Raw genomic sequence first — 16,839 nt, forward strand, 5'->3', positions numbered from 1 at the left:
ATATTTTTTATTGGAAGACTTGATGAAATTATGAAAGAAACATATCGTGAACCAAAGAATCTTTCTTTTCAATGTCATAATTGGACAAGTATAAGCAATTCAATGATGAACTTCAGGATTTCAAAATCACAATCTAGGTTAGTCATATCCAAAATGAAAAAAAAAGTAAGCATGAGGGATGCTTGGAAGACTTTACTGAGAAGTTATTAAGACTATGATGTTATTTATTTATTTATTTTATGGCTGTTTAAGTGATAACGTGCAAATATAGAAACAGTTTTCACATTAATAAGCAAAACAACAACAAAAAAATATATTGTTTTCTCTTGCCTTGCTCATTTGCATTTGCTCCCCGGTACTTCATGATGAAAATTTATTCGAACTATTTTTAATACACGCAATTAGTGATGTCGGGTGGGAAGGTAAATATTTTTTTGGGTATTTATCCGAAGGCAGGGTAAATCCCCTAGTAATTGCACATTTCGCCAAAAAAGAACTTTGGGTGGTATCAAAAGATGATGATTTTCTTTTTAAAACATAAACTGTAAAATGAAAGATTAAAAATATAAAAATTTATATATTGTAATTTCTTTAATTAAAGGCATAATGAAATCTTATCAAAGAACTGTCAGAATTTAGAACGAACTATTCTAAAACTTAAATAGGATGGCAGGATAATTTAATTTTTTATGGGGTAAAACAAAATGATTTAAATTTAATTTTGACATATAGATGGCGCTAGCACAACTTTTCATCTTTGATTTTTCATAATATCATGCTACTAGTTAGTTTTGGCTTTGAGTTGTAATCAGTTTGTTCAAAGCCTCCTAAATATTAAATGCCTATCACATTTGCTTTAAAAGGATCCTTCGCCAGTACACAAACAACGCTACTACCTGACGGCAATACATGGATGGTGTTGCTTTGACGATGGATCTAAACAATTCAAATCAAATTGTTAATTGGTTAATTTTAAACTTTAAATTTAGAAGTTAACCAATTGTTTTCTCCGCTTTTAATTTCTAATGCTTTCGACCTTCGATAGTTGGCAGTAGCCAGAAAACCAAAATTATGTTTACTGGAATCATTTTGCTCTATGTTAAAAGGGAGAACACGATAGGCATTTAGTATTTAGGAGGCGTTAGTTTATCACTCACTTTGTATTTGTACTGGTAAAACTTTAAATTTGAATATAAATTTTTGAAATAAATACCCGGGTAAATATCCATTTTGGGTATTTACCTGGGTATTTACCCCTAAAAATAAATACCCAGGTATTTTACATCACTAATTGAGACCGCTCTAACGTGCCCCACGGTCCAACGTACCCAACCTCACCTATACATTTTAACAATGTAACCAATATCAATTTATGTAATAAAACAATATCTTTGCTAAAAGTGAAATAAAAGGAATGCAAATACAAAAACTGTAAATCGTTTAAAAATCTAGCAAAATCCTTCTCACGCTTTTATTGGATCGTCTTCCTCCTAAATCCATGTCTTTAACATTGAAACCTGCATCCTTGTAACCCTAAAACACGTGTATGCAATAATTTACCATTTTTCATGCCTTATTAAAGTCTTTTTTTTCTTCCATTTTCCTTCTTTTTAAATTCGTGTTTCCGAAAACATGGGGTAAAATGTTAACAATTTTACTTTGAATTTTCTAAAGCTTTACCTGCTGCTAGGAATATTTATTATCACTTATAAGAAGAAACAAACTATTGCCTATTTTAAAATAGTTTTTTTAACTTAAAAATATTTAAACTTATTTTTGTTTTACTTCAAACAAGTCATAATAGTAATCTGAAGTTCTGATCCTGCCAGATTTCGGAACACTGGAATAATTTCTGGTCTTATGCGGGCCTAATTTAAGAATTCTCTACTTATATTTAAAAATCCTTTTTACACTCATTACTGGCTTCTCTTACTGACAAAGCCTCCGGATTTTTTTAAAAAGTCCCCTTAATTTCTAGTTTTCAATCTTTAAAACCCAGGGTTCGAAAATATCATGATATTTTCAAAAATATCGAAAATATCCGATATTTTGACAGATATCGGATATTTTGATATGTATCCAATATTTTGATATATATCCGATATTTTCAATCAGCACGAACTAAAGCCTTCAAAATAGTAAATGCACATCCTCAAATCACTCTTTATTTTCTTATATTATTATTACAATAAGTAGACTCAAAATAAGGTTTCTTTCATTACTTATATCTAATATTTCATTTTACATTTTTATCAATTTTTAATAGAGTTAATTTAGCATTAGCTATTTTACTCATTTTTCTTCTTTACACAGTTGTATGATTCAGAAATAAAAAATATGCATTAGTAGGTGCACAATCATAAGACATTTTCTTTTTTTTTCTGACCAATGTTTAATATTTAATTAGGTACTTTTAATAGGAATTACAATTGTTACATTGCTAACATATTTATGAACATAAAATAAAAAGGAATATTACATTACTTTGTTACATTAATCATAGATTAATACATCATAAAAATACAGTACATAACTTTTGGTTATTTTTAATGCAAATAAATAAAATTGCTGTGATTTTTTATATTGAAAAAACGGAAGTTGAAAAAATAAATATCGAAAATTTCAAAATATCGTGATATATATCATGATATATATCGGTGAACCCTGTTAAAACCTATTCAGCACTTAAAGTAAAAAATAATGGCTACAAATGAAATTGTTACTTCCAGCCACAGGCAACTAATGAATCTCCCCAAATTTACCCTTTTACTATGTAATTGCTCACAACTTAATAACCAAAGTTTCTTGTTAAAAATTTTAGGTAATGTAACAAACAGCTTTGTTACAACAGCTTGTAAATCTTTGCTGATGTATATCATAGCACATAATAGTATGTTGTAGAATCATTAGTTTAATTCAAGGTTTTTTTTTTACATTCATGGAAGCTAGCATGTATTTAAGAACCAGTTGATTCAAAAGCATTATTGAAGTGCTGATTCCAAAATCAAATTCTTTCATTATAAAATTAATTGCAAATATCAAAACCAGGTTATTTTTTTAACGAAATAACAGGGAGCTACTGCAATTTTATTTTTTTTTATTTTACTTAAGAATGAACAATTTAAGTTAGGGTTATGTGAAAATATACTGTTATATATATATATATATATCTTCATCAGTTCCTATTTTAAAAGTAGTTGAAATTTATATTTCCAGCTTTATGGCCGACAGATATTGCAGAAAACCTGCATCAGACATGAGCATTCTTCTAGCTGCAAATCCTTTAGCATGTCTAGCTGACGCTGTTGTTACAGAACGATTTCCTGAGCTGCAATCCAAGGTATTTTATGCTAATTTATGTAAACGAGCTTCAATTATTGTTGATTAATATGAAATTATTGTGACTATAACCAAATACTTTTTGAAAAAGCAATGAATAAATGAATAAAACTGGCAGTTGGACTTTTACAAGTGAAACAAACTTGCCAACTTTTATGCATTAGGCATAAATAATGTACGCCTTTTTGCTGATTACGCTAGCCCACTAAAAAATGGCCATCTTGTCTCCAAGGGCACCCCATGCTTAAACTTTTAAAAGGGGGGAAATTGTCAATTTTCCAAATGGAATTTCAACTTTTGCCGAATGAAAACAAAAACTAGTACAGTGAAACCTGTGTATAACGATACTGTCTATCACGATAACTTGTCTATAACAATATTTTTTTTTGGCCCCAGCAAAATGTCAGCATGAATAATCAAACTGTCTATAACAATAACCTGTCTATTACGATACTTTTTTTAGGTCCCAACAGTATCGTATTATACAGGTTTTACTGTATGTACACATAAGCAGTCTTAAATAATATAGGCGAACGGCATTTGCAGAAAAGTTTTGGCTCTGCAGAAATTTTTTTCAAACTGCTAACATTAATTTAAAAAAAAAAAAAATCAAGGGAATTAAAAAAAAAATCCCAGTTTATTTCTGTTAAAGCCTTTCTCCATAAGCCTTTTAAAGCACACGTGTGAAAATAATAATGGTTTTGGCAGTTTTCTATAAAATAAGCACAAACTATATGTTATTTAAAAAAAAAATGATTTAGAGCTCTTTTTTTTTCTCTTTCATATTTGAATAAAAATTTAATTCTTCAAACAAGGGTGAGTAATTAATAATTATTTAAAATAATTTAAAATAATTATTTGCAGAAAATTTTACAGTTAGGATTAGTGTTTGCAGAAAGCTTTTCATTTTATCTAAATCTGCACATAAGTAGATCTAATGCAAAGAAACATTTGAATTTTTAAAAATTGCAACTATGCCTCCAAATTTGCTAAATCATTAGACAAAATTTGTCAAACAAGAAAATTTTTTGAAAAATCAGTGACCTCCGCTCGGAGCACCCTTAACTGTCTCGCACGTGATAATTTAATTAAACCTAATAATTTAAAAAGGCAGTGGATAAAATTTTGTTGCTAACGAAATCAAATGTCTGTGTGATTTCCAAAGCACTTGAATGTTGGTTGGATTTGTGTGAACCATTCTTTTTTATGCACTGATAAAGAGGCTTGTTTTTAATAGCCTTGAAAAAGCTATTTGCTATTTTTTTTCTTTCTAAATACTTTTACTTGTACTTTTATATACCTTGTCTTGTTTTACTCATATCTTAGTAAAGTTTTTTACTTCTGTTTCATAAATATCTTACTTGATTTTAAAAAAATTGCTCTTTTCATCACTGAATAAATGTTTATTTATGTGCATATTATGTTACAATATTGCATATAAATTAATACAAATTGCCATTTTATTTAAGTAAGTTACGTTAAAATATCGACTAACAATGTTACTCTTATTATTCTGATAAGAAAAACTAACAGATTACGAATTAGAATTATTTTACAAAAAAATAACTTAAAAGGAAAGAAACATGTATAATTTTAAAATTAAAATATTCTGCACTAACATAAAAAAATAATAAAGTTATTCAATTATTAAAAATATAAATTACCTCTCTGATTGGAACGGCATATAATTAATGAAAAACATATATGAATATATAGAATCACAACTACTATGATTGTCTTTGAGTCGGTAATTTTTTTGGCCTATAACTAAATCCATAATGAGTGATCTACATTTATAACAAAGGTATTTTGATACGACTTTTTAAAAATTTAAATGTTTTCATTCTTGGCTAAATAACTAACATGAGATTCTTTCTCGAATCCACTATTCTCCTTTTTTTTTGAGTTTCCTCTTTTTTCCAGAAATTTAATTTTTTTCAGTGTCCCCCCCCCACCCATTTTTTATTTTTTTATTTTTATAGTGGGTAGGGATGTGTTGTTTATGAACAAATGGGTCCAAAAGACCAAATCCTTAATATGAAGGGTGCAGTACGACCTCCTAAAAAATGAGCGGTCATTCCTTTTAACGTTGACATTAACTTTGTATTTCTCTCTCACTTATTTAATTTTTTTTATTTTTTTAATGTCTTTCGATCTGTCTTTCGTTTTGTACACAATCAAATTATTATTATTATTTATTAATTATTATTATTATTATTATTTTGTGATTAATACTTGGAGATAAAATATTTCTTTTTTGAAATAATTTTTACAAAGTGTTTGTGCTTCATTTTTTCAAAGCAAGTGTCACAAAATCTATTCATTTCTTTTTCTACTTACGCATTAAGAAAAGCTTTTGTGTGTGTTTTAGGTATTTTATTTCTTATTAATTTAAGTGTAGAAACTTTAATTTGACACATGATTTTTATAAGCGTCTCAAGTATTAAATAACTTTGTGCCGAAAAGTATAAGATGTGCTTTTTAATGTTGTATTTTACCTTTTAGTATTTAAAGTTTTCCTTTTTGTCCAAATAGGATACAAGGCCATGGTGTGTTTTTGCAGTTGCTATGATAATTTCAGAAAGTGTTTGGGATGTTTATCGACTATACAAATGCCTTTTTACTGATAAAGCTGAGACCTCCATACATGATGTTACAGATGCAATGTATTGTGTTGCAACATTTTTGCTGTATTTCAAGAATGGTGTGGGGCTAAACCATGGGTAAAGGCAATTTTACATCTTTAATAGTAGATTGGACGTTTTATATGATAAGGCATCTGAAAATTGCTTTAAAAGATTTAATGCATAGCATAATTAAAAGATTTAATGCATAGCTGTCAACTCTCTCAATTTGTTTAGAAGAGAAATTCTCCTGAACTTCCTAATAAAGTTAATTATTTCCTGAATTTTCATCAAAACAATGAAATTCCCTAAAAAATGGATTTTTTAGCTTCAAGGAATGTTTATCATCACTTATTACAAACAAATAAAATCATTTTTTTTAATTTGTAGTTTTTTTGGCTTTTAAAAAGTAATAATACTGATAACAGTAAACACAATTTCTCATCTTACTGGATTTCCGAATGTCGAATTTCGAGTCCTATACAAGTCCTACTTATTTTATAAAAACCTGTTTAACACAAACGACTGTAGTTACTTATTCTGCAATGTCTCCATAATTTTCAGCTTTCAATGTTGGCAGCTATGATATTTTACTTGTGTAAAGTTCTAGACTAGGGAATTTTGAATGGTAACCACCAGCTACCAAACTTTCAAAAACATGGTAGCCACTTTTGCTCTTTTGGTAGCCATTTCTTCCAAAAGTGCTGTTTGACCACTGATTTGATGGAAAGGAAACCTATTGGTTTAGAGGCAAAAATGGATGCATCTATTAGTTTTCAGGCATGTCAGCTTTTGCAGATGAATGTTAGCCGCTAAGTTATGTGGAGTCACATTCAAATGAGCAGATCAGGAACGGCAAATTTTCACTCCCGCCCCTCATTCAGATTGACTTGTCTTAACTGGACGTTTGCCAATTCCTTATAATCTGTGTTCAAACTGTATACGTGCTGGGCAATGATGTTCCTATCAATTTTTCCAAGGGTATACTCCCAGAAATCCATTATGCACAATATGTGTATGCGATCATAAGGTATTGATTTATTAAGAGTTAAGAAATATAAGAAATAAGGTTGCTTGTGGGAAAATGTGGTTAACATAAATGTATTATTTTTGCTTTAGGAAAATTCAAAAATGCGATGATAGAATCTGAAATATAATTGAAAATTTTTGAAGCTTGAGTTTATACGCTATAATTTTAAAAAATGTTTGAGAGTATATGGAGTATACTCTATGGGAACACCCCAGGTGCTGGTCAAAAAGGAAATAACCTATTCACTATTAGTAATAGTAACAACAGTTTAAAAGATGATGATACTCTACAAAAAAAAAAAAAAAAAACACTGAGATCTATTTACATATAAAATATACAGGCATACTACAAAAAGAAATATTTTATAAATGTTTAAATATAATGCAAATGCAGGCATTATATAACTAACTGAAAGCAAATATGAGAACTTACACAGGCGGAATTTACGATTGTAAAAGGTCATAAACGCAAGAACCCTTTATCCTCCCCCTCCAAAAAAAAAAAAAAAATCAACTGTAAGAACAGACCATTTTTAAATACAAGTAGTACATGTAAAAAAGTCAGAAATCATTGATTTTGTTACTTAAATTGAAAAAAAAAAAAATCAATCTGAAATGTACAACGGAAAAATATGTATCTTTACAAAATCAAGATAACAGTTAATAGACGCAAGAGAAGGGCTCAAATAAGTACGTTGCTTTGGTAGGGCAACTGATGGGCTGAACAAGGATAACTGCAAGCATAAGATTGGATTGGAAGTGTGTTGTCATAGCACAATATTATTTTTAACAAATAAAATAACATGTGGTCGCCACCTTTGCCGACTAGAAAATGAGTTTTTTTGGTAGCCATTTCTAATAAAATGGTTTCAAGTTGGAGGCTGGTGACCACTAATCTAGAACTTTATACTAGTGCCATGTTTTTCTTTCCATTATACATATTATATTCTTAAGGCAATGGAATTCCTGAATTCCAGATCATTGATTATCTGGAATCTATTTATTTTACAAGACATAAAAATATTCTTTGTACTAAGCTTAAGGATAATGTAAGAATATTTTTGATAAAGCTGCTTTGAAATACATAACATAATAACTTAACTCGTAAGCTTTATCTGTTGATGAAAAAATTCTATGGTTTTTATGAAATCCTGGCGTTTAAACTACAATTATAAGGATTCTTTTTCTTAAGTGTTAAAAACTTATTAAAATATTTTTTTTGTTTTTAATTGAATTTAAAAGATGAAAAACATTAATTTCATTTTCTATTTTACAGGTTGCATTATAGAGTTTATCATGCACTGTACATGATTGAAAATAATCTTCCTAGTGAACCACTTAAAAAGTCGTTGAAAATTATGAAAGGTTTACCTGGACAGCAAAGTATCCATAGTTACAGGTACAACTTTTAATTTTCTTTGCATTATTTTTAATACAGGGTTTGTCCAAAAGGCGTGAGACATGTCAATAAAAAGAAAAATTTATTGATCCTATTGGTGCATCAAGTTAAAATTTTTCCAAATAGAGCGGTCGCCGCTTATTTGAATCATGTTTGTTCTAAACAGTTTTGATTTCATAAAATTGCTGCTTCAGTAAAGCTGAATTTTGTTCTGTTTTTCACAATTCGATTCATTAAAGCAGTTGATTTAATTAACCACTGATTCAATAAAACGACATCCACTGTAATATCCTTCTGCATCTACCCAGTGTTTCTAACAAATTTGCCTGTCTTGAAAGGCATCCTGGAAAAGTGTCATCTAAAATGCTATTGAGCTCTCTTATCATGGCCTCTTGAATGGCCTTAAGTATACCATAGTGACGACATCCTTTTTGGTGAAAAGGTTCTCTACAAAGTCTGGATCATCACTAGCGCTCTCAAGCAGGTTTTTTGGCATACAGTAAAACATCTCTTTTTTTCACGGTTGGTCTACACCTTGAGCACCAATTTTACACACGCTTTCCTCATAATTAAATATTCACTCACAATTCTGTGTGCAACAGTTTTTGGCAAGTTATTCTTTAGCTGTCATTCATCGATCACAATTCAAGTACTTGTCTGACTAAATGTGCATTTTTATCAATTTTGCTTGTTAAAAGGCATCCTTAGCATAAGTCATCGTCAACCTGCTCCAAAACAACTTGTGCCAATCAAAAGCACTAAAAGCTGTGGTGGCCTGATCGGTAAGATGTCGGACTCATGACTGGAGGATCCCTAGTTCGATGCCAGCTGGTTGAAGGTCCTTCGTGTTCTTTCATGGTGACTTGAGCATGTTAAATATGTTCCTGATCACAAAGTCCTCTAAAATTCCATTCCAAATCAATTCTTCTGTGTGTGCTGGGTCAGGGGTCTTGGCTCCTGGTCCAGATAAAAAAACAGCTCTATTTACATGGCATTCATTTTTTTGCATTGTATTACTCGCAGATTATACTCCGCTGCAGCTTATATGAAGACTTTTTTTTCTTCAAGCCGATTTTAAGTCCTGCGGTTTATATGCTGCACGAATAATATACAGAAAAATACAGGTTTTTTCCGCAAGTATTTTGCATTATTTTCTGTAATTATTTTATGCTTCTGTCATTTTTCCCCCTCTTCAAATGAGAGGAAAGAAACAAAATTGCCCTTTAAAAGAGTACTCCTGTAATTTCACTACATTCTATTATGGCACCATTTTTCTCCTTAAGTAAAATCAGATTATTAATGTAAGGATGTATATCAGTATTTATGTTTTAACTAAAACTTCTTTAATTTCTTTTTCTTAAATTTTAGTGAATCTTCCTCCAAGACCAATCTGACTTATGAACAGCTGAGGATACTGAACCATCGTTTTCATCCAAATCAGATAATCAAAATTGTTGCTCTAGCAGGTATTTCTTAGTCTTTTTTGTTTCTTTGTCTGTGTTTATAATTTTCGATTAGTACATTATTTGCAATTTTTTTAGGTACTGGGAAAACTACTACATTGTTACATTTTGCAAGATTATATCCTCAAGTTCGATATTTGAATGTTATGTTTAATAAGTAAGGAAAATTTTGCTTTATTTCTTTACATTCTTAAGTAACTTCAGTGGCGAATTTTAGGGGGCCTATGGAGCCCATGCCCCCTCCCCAAAAGGATGAATTTATTTAACTATTTTTTTCATTATTTTTTAATTGACTTCTCTATAGCATTTTTTAACATAGTTAATTAAAAAGAACACAAAGCACACCGAGCATATTTTAAATAAAAGCATTTTTTTTTTTGCTAAAGAAGTAATACTGGGGTCAGAGGCCCAGAGTGGCAGAATACATTTAAATCGCTGGTTTCGAATTCAAGAGAACGTAATATTGCAATTCGTTCATTAATTCTTCATTGATGGAATCAATGTATACCTCAAAACTCAAATTTTGAATTGGTAGCCAGTGGCTTCCAGATCCTCACAAAATGGTAGCCAAATCTCAAAAAATGATAGCCAAACTTTATTTTAATTAAAATTATTTAATTTATTTTATTCCGTTTATTTATTTAGTATGAGTGTATATGCCATTGGCGTAGCAACGAACGTTTCTTATAAAATAATAATTAAAAATAAATAAGTAAATAAGAAATATTTAAAAAAAAATAAATAAAATAAAAAGCGAGCTAAAAATAAAAAAGGAAAAGAGGGTTGAGGAAAAATTTTGGAGGGGGGGGGGGATTGAACTTGGGGGGAATGGGCACCCCTACCCAGATATTATTTAACACATCTTTTGCAAACTATAATCTGCATTAATTTATCTTTAAGCAAAACACATCACGATAAAAAAATAAATAAAGATTATTATTATTATTAATTTTTTTCAGCTTTCAAAACTTCTAGAAACATCACAGCTTTCAACCAAAACACGAGTTAGTTCCTTGATAAAGAAAACAGCAAAATACCAAAAACTTGAACAGAATGTAAAACCTAAACCATTTGCGATTCTACAAAAATATTTTTTTGTTTTTACAAATGCATGCAGAATTTTATAAAAATCAAGCCTGAGTGTCAAAAAATGAATAAATAAAAGAAAGGTAAACAATATAAAACAAAACGAAAAAAAAAAATGAAATACATGATCCAGCAGATGAAAAAAAAGGGTTTCAGCGGTATTCTTTCCACCTTCTCTAGATGCAAGGGTGCCATTTTTTTTTAATTATTTATGTGTTTTATAAATACGAGTGTACTTCTCTTTATTTATTTTGGAACGCATTTTCCTCTTCTAACTGGTGAAAATGGACAATCTACAACACGGCGCCATTTTGAAAACGCGAGACGCCATTTTGAAAATTTACTGCGATACTTAAAAATAACAACTTTTTTAAGGAGAAATAAAGTAAATAAACGGATATGTCCTCTCTCCAGTAGGTTTTATATTTTAAAAAGAAAAAAAAGAAAAAGCAAACAATATGATTAAAACAAAAAATCAAAAATCTTGCAAAAAAATTTTTTTTAGCGATATCGGTTTTACCTTGTCTCGATATCGTTTTTACCTTGTCTCAATATCGTTTTTACCTTATCTCGGTGCATTTTGACTCAAAGGCGCCATTTTTGTTTATTCATATGTAAACCAAATGTACAAGATTAATTCTTTTTATTTTGGAAAAGACATTTTCGTCTTAATTGGTAAAAATGAACAATAACGATGGCCGCCATTTTGAAAACGCGTAGTTTAAAAATACCGCAAAATGAAGAAATAGCCATTTGTTAAGGAGAAATAAAGTTAAAAAATAAATTTAAGATCAAAAAAGCATAATTTACTAAATTGGTGTATGAAATTTGTCTATTTTTACGATCGCGTGTAAAGAAAGCCGAGTTTTCGAAATAGAAGTTTTGTAACGAATTGGCCATCCTGATTGCGATTTTTGTTTTCTATTCAGAACAAGAACACATAGCACAATTAGCCACAATTGGACAATGCTCCCCCCCCCCCCCTTCCCTCCTTCATCCCTGGTGATCCGATAGCCGAACTTTTAGTGGACAAAAGAATTTGGGGAAAGGTCATATGTCAAGACTATAGGTCAGGGAAGGTTGCATTGGCGAATGGTAGCCACATTGGCGACTGAAGTGAAAATAATGGTCGCCAAAATTTGGAAATTGGTCGCATTTGACGACTGGCGACCGCGAGTTTTGAGCTTTAAAACAATGATTTAACATTCTTGAAAAAATGTGTAGGCATGCCTAAAAGAGTTATTTTGATCCAGCAAGCTATTTTCTAAATAATAGATTTATTTTTCAGCTTATAAAAAATGCAAAATGAAAGAAATCATATAGTAGTTTCTTGGGAAAACCATGATATTAACAGAAACAGCATGTAATATAATTATGTTATCTCAATTGTATCATGGCTTCAAAAACAAATCAGCAACTGCTTTGAAATTCACACAGAAATAGCCCTGAATTCTTCAATAATACTTATAGGCTAGACCAGGGTACGTTTACGCGGATTTTTTCCAATGAATTTCCTAAATATTCTGTATCAATTTAGGAAATTTTACACATTACAGTTTTAGGAAGCAATTGCTATAGTCAAAATTGGTATATTCAGCTGTTGCTCAGTTAGTGTTTTAAACCGTTAAAAAAATGATTTTTGAGTCGAAGACAGTTGCGTAAACTTGTTTTGCACACGAGACACGTTTACGCATATTTATTTTGACACCTAACGTGGTTCTCTTAGTGTTTTGAACATAATGTCTTACCATCGTTAAAATAAAGCAAATTTGTCACAGACTGAATAGTGTATAAAGTAAAAGCTGAAGGGGCATGAAGACAACACTACGTGATTGTAAGCTATAAGATACAAATTTGTAACTCAATTAAAAATTAAATGGTGATTTTCAAAACTAAATAGCCTGAAAATACTAAAAAGTTTTAAGACAGTTCAAAGCGAAAAAAACGTTACATTTAGAAAGACACAGTAAGAACGTGCATAAAGGTGCTCAGACGTCAACGCGTAAACTTGCCCCATCGCCAAGTTTGGATTAATTTAACGTGCAAAAAAATGTAATAACATTTCAGCTCATACAAATACAATGCACAAAAAAAAGGATAAAATTCTGTTAATTTTTATATTGGTTTTTTCACTTTAATCATAAATATTCATTTATTTATTATTTTTTTATTATCATTATTTTAAATCATGATTTTTATTGACACCCTAGCTTAAACATTCCTATTTTATTATTTTATTGTAAATTTTTTTGTGAATGCGGTAGATAAGCTACTTGAATTTTTAAAAAGCTTTTGCTATCTCCCCCCCCCTCCTATTTTTTTTTCAATATGTGTTGATTGTGTGTACTTTTTGCACAATTTAAAGTAATCGTGGTTAGGATAAATAAATACCTTGGTGCTGAGCGGTAAAGTAAGAAATAAAAACCATCAAAAAAGCACAAATTGCAGATTACTGCAGACATGTGTTTTGGCGTTACAGGGAACTTATTTTTCAATTCAAAAAGTAATGAGCTTATGGATGAAAAGACATCCGACTTTTGTTGGATGTCTTTTCAATTTGTGTGTCTGCAATTTGCTTTTTTGACATTGTTATTTCTTACTTTAATTGTGGTTAGTTCATGATGAACCACATGATGATGTGGTTAGTTCATGAACCACAGGCTCTTCAAAATTTCAAAATTAAAATGAAGCTGTCATTTTTGAGGTCCAATCAAAGATTTCTGTGTTTTTTTATAACTGTCCACTTATGCAGTATGCATATTCTTCCCTTCCCCTTCCCAAGGTCTATATTAGAAATCACAGGCCGGAATTTCTTTTCAAGAACAAGTGTTAATTTGTGTAGTTATTATTTTTCTCCTGTTTTTTAATTTTGTTGCATTAAGGAACTAAATAAAACATTAAAATAAATTTTTTCTGCTTTTAATTTTGTTTTCTTCGACAGAGCCATTTGTGAGGAGGCGAAGTCCCAATTTCCACCAAATGTGAAGTGCAAAACCGCTCATTCATTAGCTTACAAAGTGTATGGCAGTCTGTAAGTGTCTTGAGTTTGATACTTCTTTTAAGTTCTGTATTAATGTTGTGTGGTTTTTCTGAAAAATGCATCAATTTAAATTTTATGTGCTGGGAAATGTTTATTTTTTCTTTGTATATGAAAAAAAGAAAAAAAATCATGACAGAAATCTTAATGCATTTTTTCCCCCTTCTTATTGCTGTAGTTTGCAGGGTTGGCCGGATTGGACCCAATGGGTTTTTTTGAAAAAACCCATTTAAAAAAACCCATTATTTAGCCCACTTTTGGGTTTTTTAAAATTTTCTGAGAACTTTTTTTTTTAAAATAATTAATTTAAATACTTTTACAATTTAAACTTCTTTTTTATTTCTTCTTCACAATAGGTAATGGACATAAAAAATGAATTTTGAACTTTAATAGTATTTCTTAACTTTTAAGGGCATTAAAAAATGCTTCAAAGATTTTAAATAAATATATTTAACTTTTTTCCTTCAACTGGTTAATAATAAACTCAAATTATCTTGACCAAGTCCTGTCACGTCAGATTTTCTCAATATTTGCAGATTATACAAAGGATACTACTCTAGCTAAAAGGCTCTCGTGTGAACTATTTTCTGCAAACCAACACCTCACAAAGCTCGAATAAACAAGGTATATTTTTTAGAAATTAACAGGTTTTACAAATGGTCGGACAGAAAACGGAATAGGATGTACAGTATTTTCATTATCTTACGATAAAGTGTAATATTTCTTACTCTGTACACAGAAATAGAAAAACAGGCAACATAAAATTCAAAGAAATGTCTTGATTAAGCTGGAATTCAGTAAAAAGGGATTTAAACTACTTGAGGTTCTACAGTAGTTTCGCATAACAAAATGAAATATAATAAAGTAAAATACAAAAAAAAAAAAAAATTTTGAAATTAAAAACGAACAAATAAACAATAGATTTTATCACTCAAGAAGTAACTTTGCCTTAACTCTTGGTAATCATGGAAACTAAAAAAATCTGAAACTTCACCATTCTTGAATTTTGTCGTCTTTTATACCTTTCTTCAGAAAATGCTGAATTTTCCAGCTTTTTTTTATCAAGACAATTTTTGTGCTTTGTTCATATACTTATGCTACAATATGCTACGAGTACCCTACCTTTCCCCTAAAAAAAGACAAAAAAACCCACATTTCTTTTAAAAAACCCAGCTTTAGTTGGATTTTTTTGGGTTTTATTTAAAAAAACCCAAAAAAACCCTGGGTCCATGGGCTTTTTTAAAAAAACCTGGGTTTTTGCCAACCCTGGTAGTTTGAAACTATAGATAGATTTGGATTTATGCCAATATTGTTTTAACAAAAGAGGGATTTTTAAAATGTATATTTATTTTCTCTTAGAGTACATGTTGCATGCATTTAGGGAAGAGGGAGATTTTGTGAATCAATATCTATTCTATCAAAATAAATATGAGTTGTTGTCAATTGTTGATTATTATGCTTAAAGTTACTTTTTATTACTAAAGTTGGGTCAAACCTAGCCTGGCAGCAATGTGAAGATTGCATAGATCCTAATCCAAGGGTTGATCCAAACTCATTTCATTTGACTGTTTTGATGTCCTATGATTTTATTTTCCCACCAGCACCCTCTGCAGCACCACCGTCGACCGGCCTCACGATGCTGCTTCTGTAGCGAAAACCGTCTTCAGGTTGCGTCAAAATTCTACACACGCATACATACACACACCTGCAAACACACACACACAACCATTATTTTTAAATGCAATAGGACGGGGATTACAAGCACTTTTCGCCTCAAAATCTTGTTTAAATTAATGAGGTTCGACTGTATAACCAGTTGTATAGTTCAATGTTGCAGGGGCTATTTGGAGTATTGCATTCATTGCTCCATAGGAGGGAAAAAAAGTGTAGCCACATCACACAAATTCAGCATTTTCTTCTAAGCACCTGACGTGAAATTTAGTTAAAATTCTTTATTAACTAATTTTAATTAAAAGTTCTTATTGGTATAAGAATTTTCTTTTCCTAAAAATCTTTATTATAAAAAGAACAACAGCCCCTTAAAAAACCCTACAATTTTAAAATTGTTATCAATCCCTAAAAATCTAATTTAGAATAAAGGCAACAGTTTTTAAATAAAGTCAACTGTAAGATTAATCTCTAAAAATCCTCATAACCATTGCTAAAAAAAATCTCATTAAAAAGCCTTAATAGAATGACAATAATAGTTCTTTAATGGCACCAAAGTCTCTTAAAATCCCAATTAGAATATGGTCAGCAATTTTTAAAAAATGAAATGAAAATATTATATTTTTTTGAATTGTCTAAAAATTACAATACTATTCAACAAAGTCTAGTGCTATCTTTCATGAATTTTACATTTATTGAGTGTCGGTTAGAAAATGGACGCATTCCCCCCTCCTCCCCCCCAGACTGCTGACTTTCTGTTGAGACATTGTAGCACAAATTTTTTTCTGTTAATCATTCACACTTGTTGTTTTAGATCACTTTCAATTTCACTTCTGTCGTTTTTAGGAAAAATCAAATACATGTGAAATCGCATGTCCCTCCCTAAAGTGTCCAAATATTGCCTAAATCTGTATTTTGGGGACCTTCACTTCAAAAAAATCTTCCGAGATTCCCATTTGAGCACAAAATTGCACTTTGATTCCTGTCTTTTCAATAATGACACTCTTCAAAACCAGATGCTGGATCCGCCCCTATATGAGTATGATGCTTAGTTTTGTAGGTACCTTTAAGGAGTATTTTGAGTATGAAACATTAAATGTTATTTCTATTTTCTTGTCCTTTTTTTTTTTTTTTTTTGTCAATGTTTTATTTGTTTGAATTTTGCCTTCTCCGAACCAATTTGTTTCGTATTTA

The 16,839-nt window shown here is 30.2% G+C and overlaps 1 protein-coding gene across 1 annotated transcript in view; it reads left to right on the forward strand.

The window, feature by feature from the left end:
* LOC129229636 (F-box DNA helicase 1-like) overlaps window positions 1-16,839 on the forward strand; it is a 60,616-nt gene that overhangs the window by 20,055 nt on the left and 23,722 nt on the right. The window contains exons 4-9 of the mRNA XM_054863990.1: window positions 3,217-3,340; window positions 5,875-6,062; window positions 8,269-8,391; window positions 9,760-9,857; window positions 9,933-10,011; window positions 13,882-13,971. Of these exons, the coding sequence (XP_054719965.1) occupies window positions 3,217-3,340; window positions 5,875-6,062; window positions 8,269-8,391; window positions 9,760-9,857; window positions 9,933-10,011; window positions 13,882-13,971 (702 nt within the window). The remainder of the gene's footprint in view (window positions 1-3,216; window positions 3,341-5,874; window positions 6,063-8,268; window positions 8,392-9,759; window positions 9,858-9,932; window positions 10,012-13,881; window positions 13,972-16,839) is intronic.

Source organism: Uloborus diversus, chromosome 9, assembly GCF_026930045.1.
Source record: "Uloborus diversus isolate 005 chromosome 9, Udiv.v.3.1, whole genome shotgun sequence".
In the NCBI taxonomy this organism is placed as follows: domain Eukaryota; kingdom Metazoa; phylum Arthropoda; class Arachnida; order Araneae; family Uloboridae; genus Uloborus; species Uloborus diversus.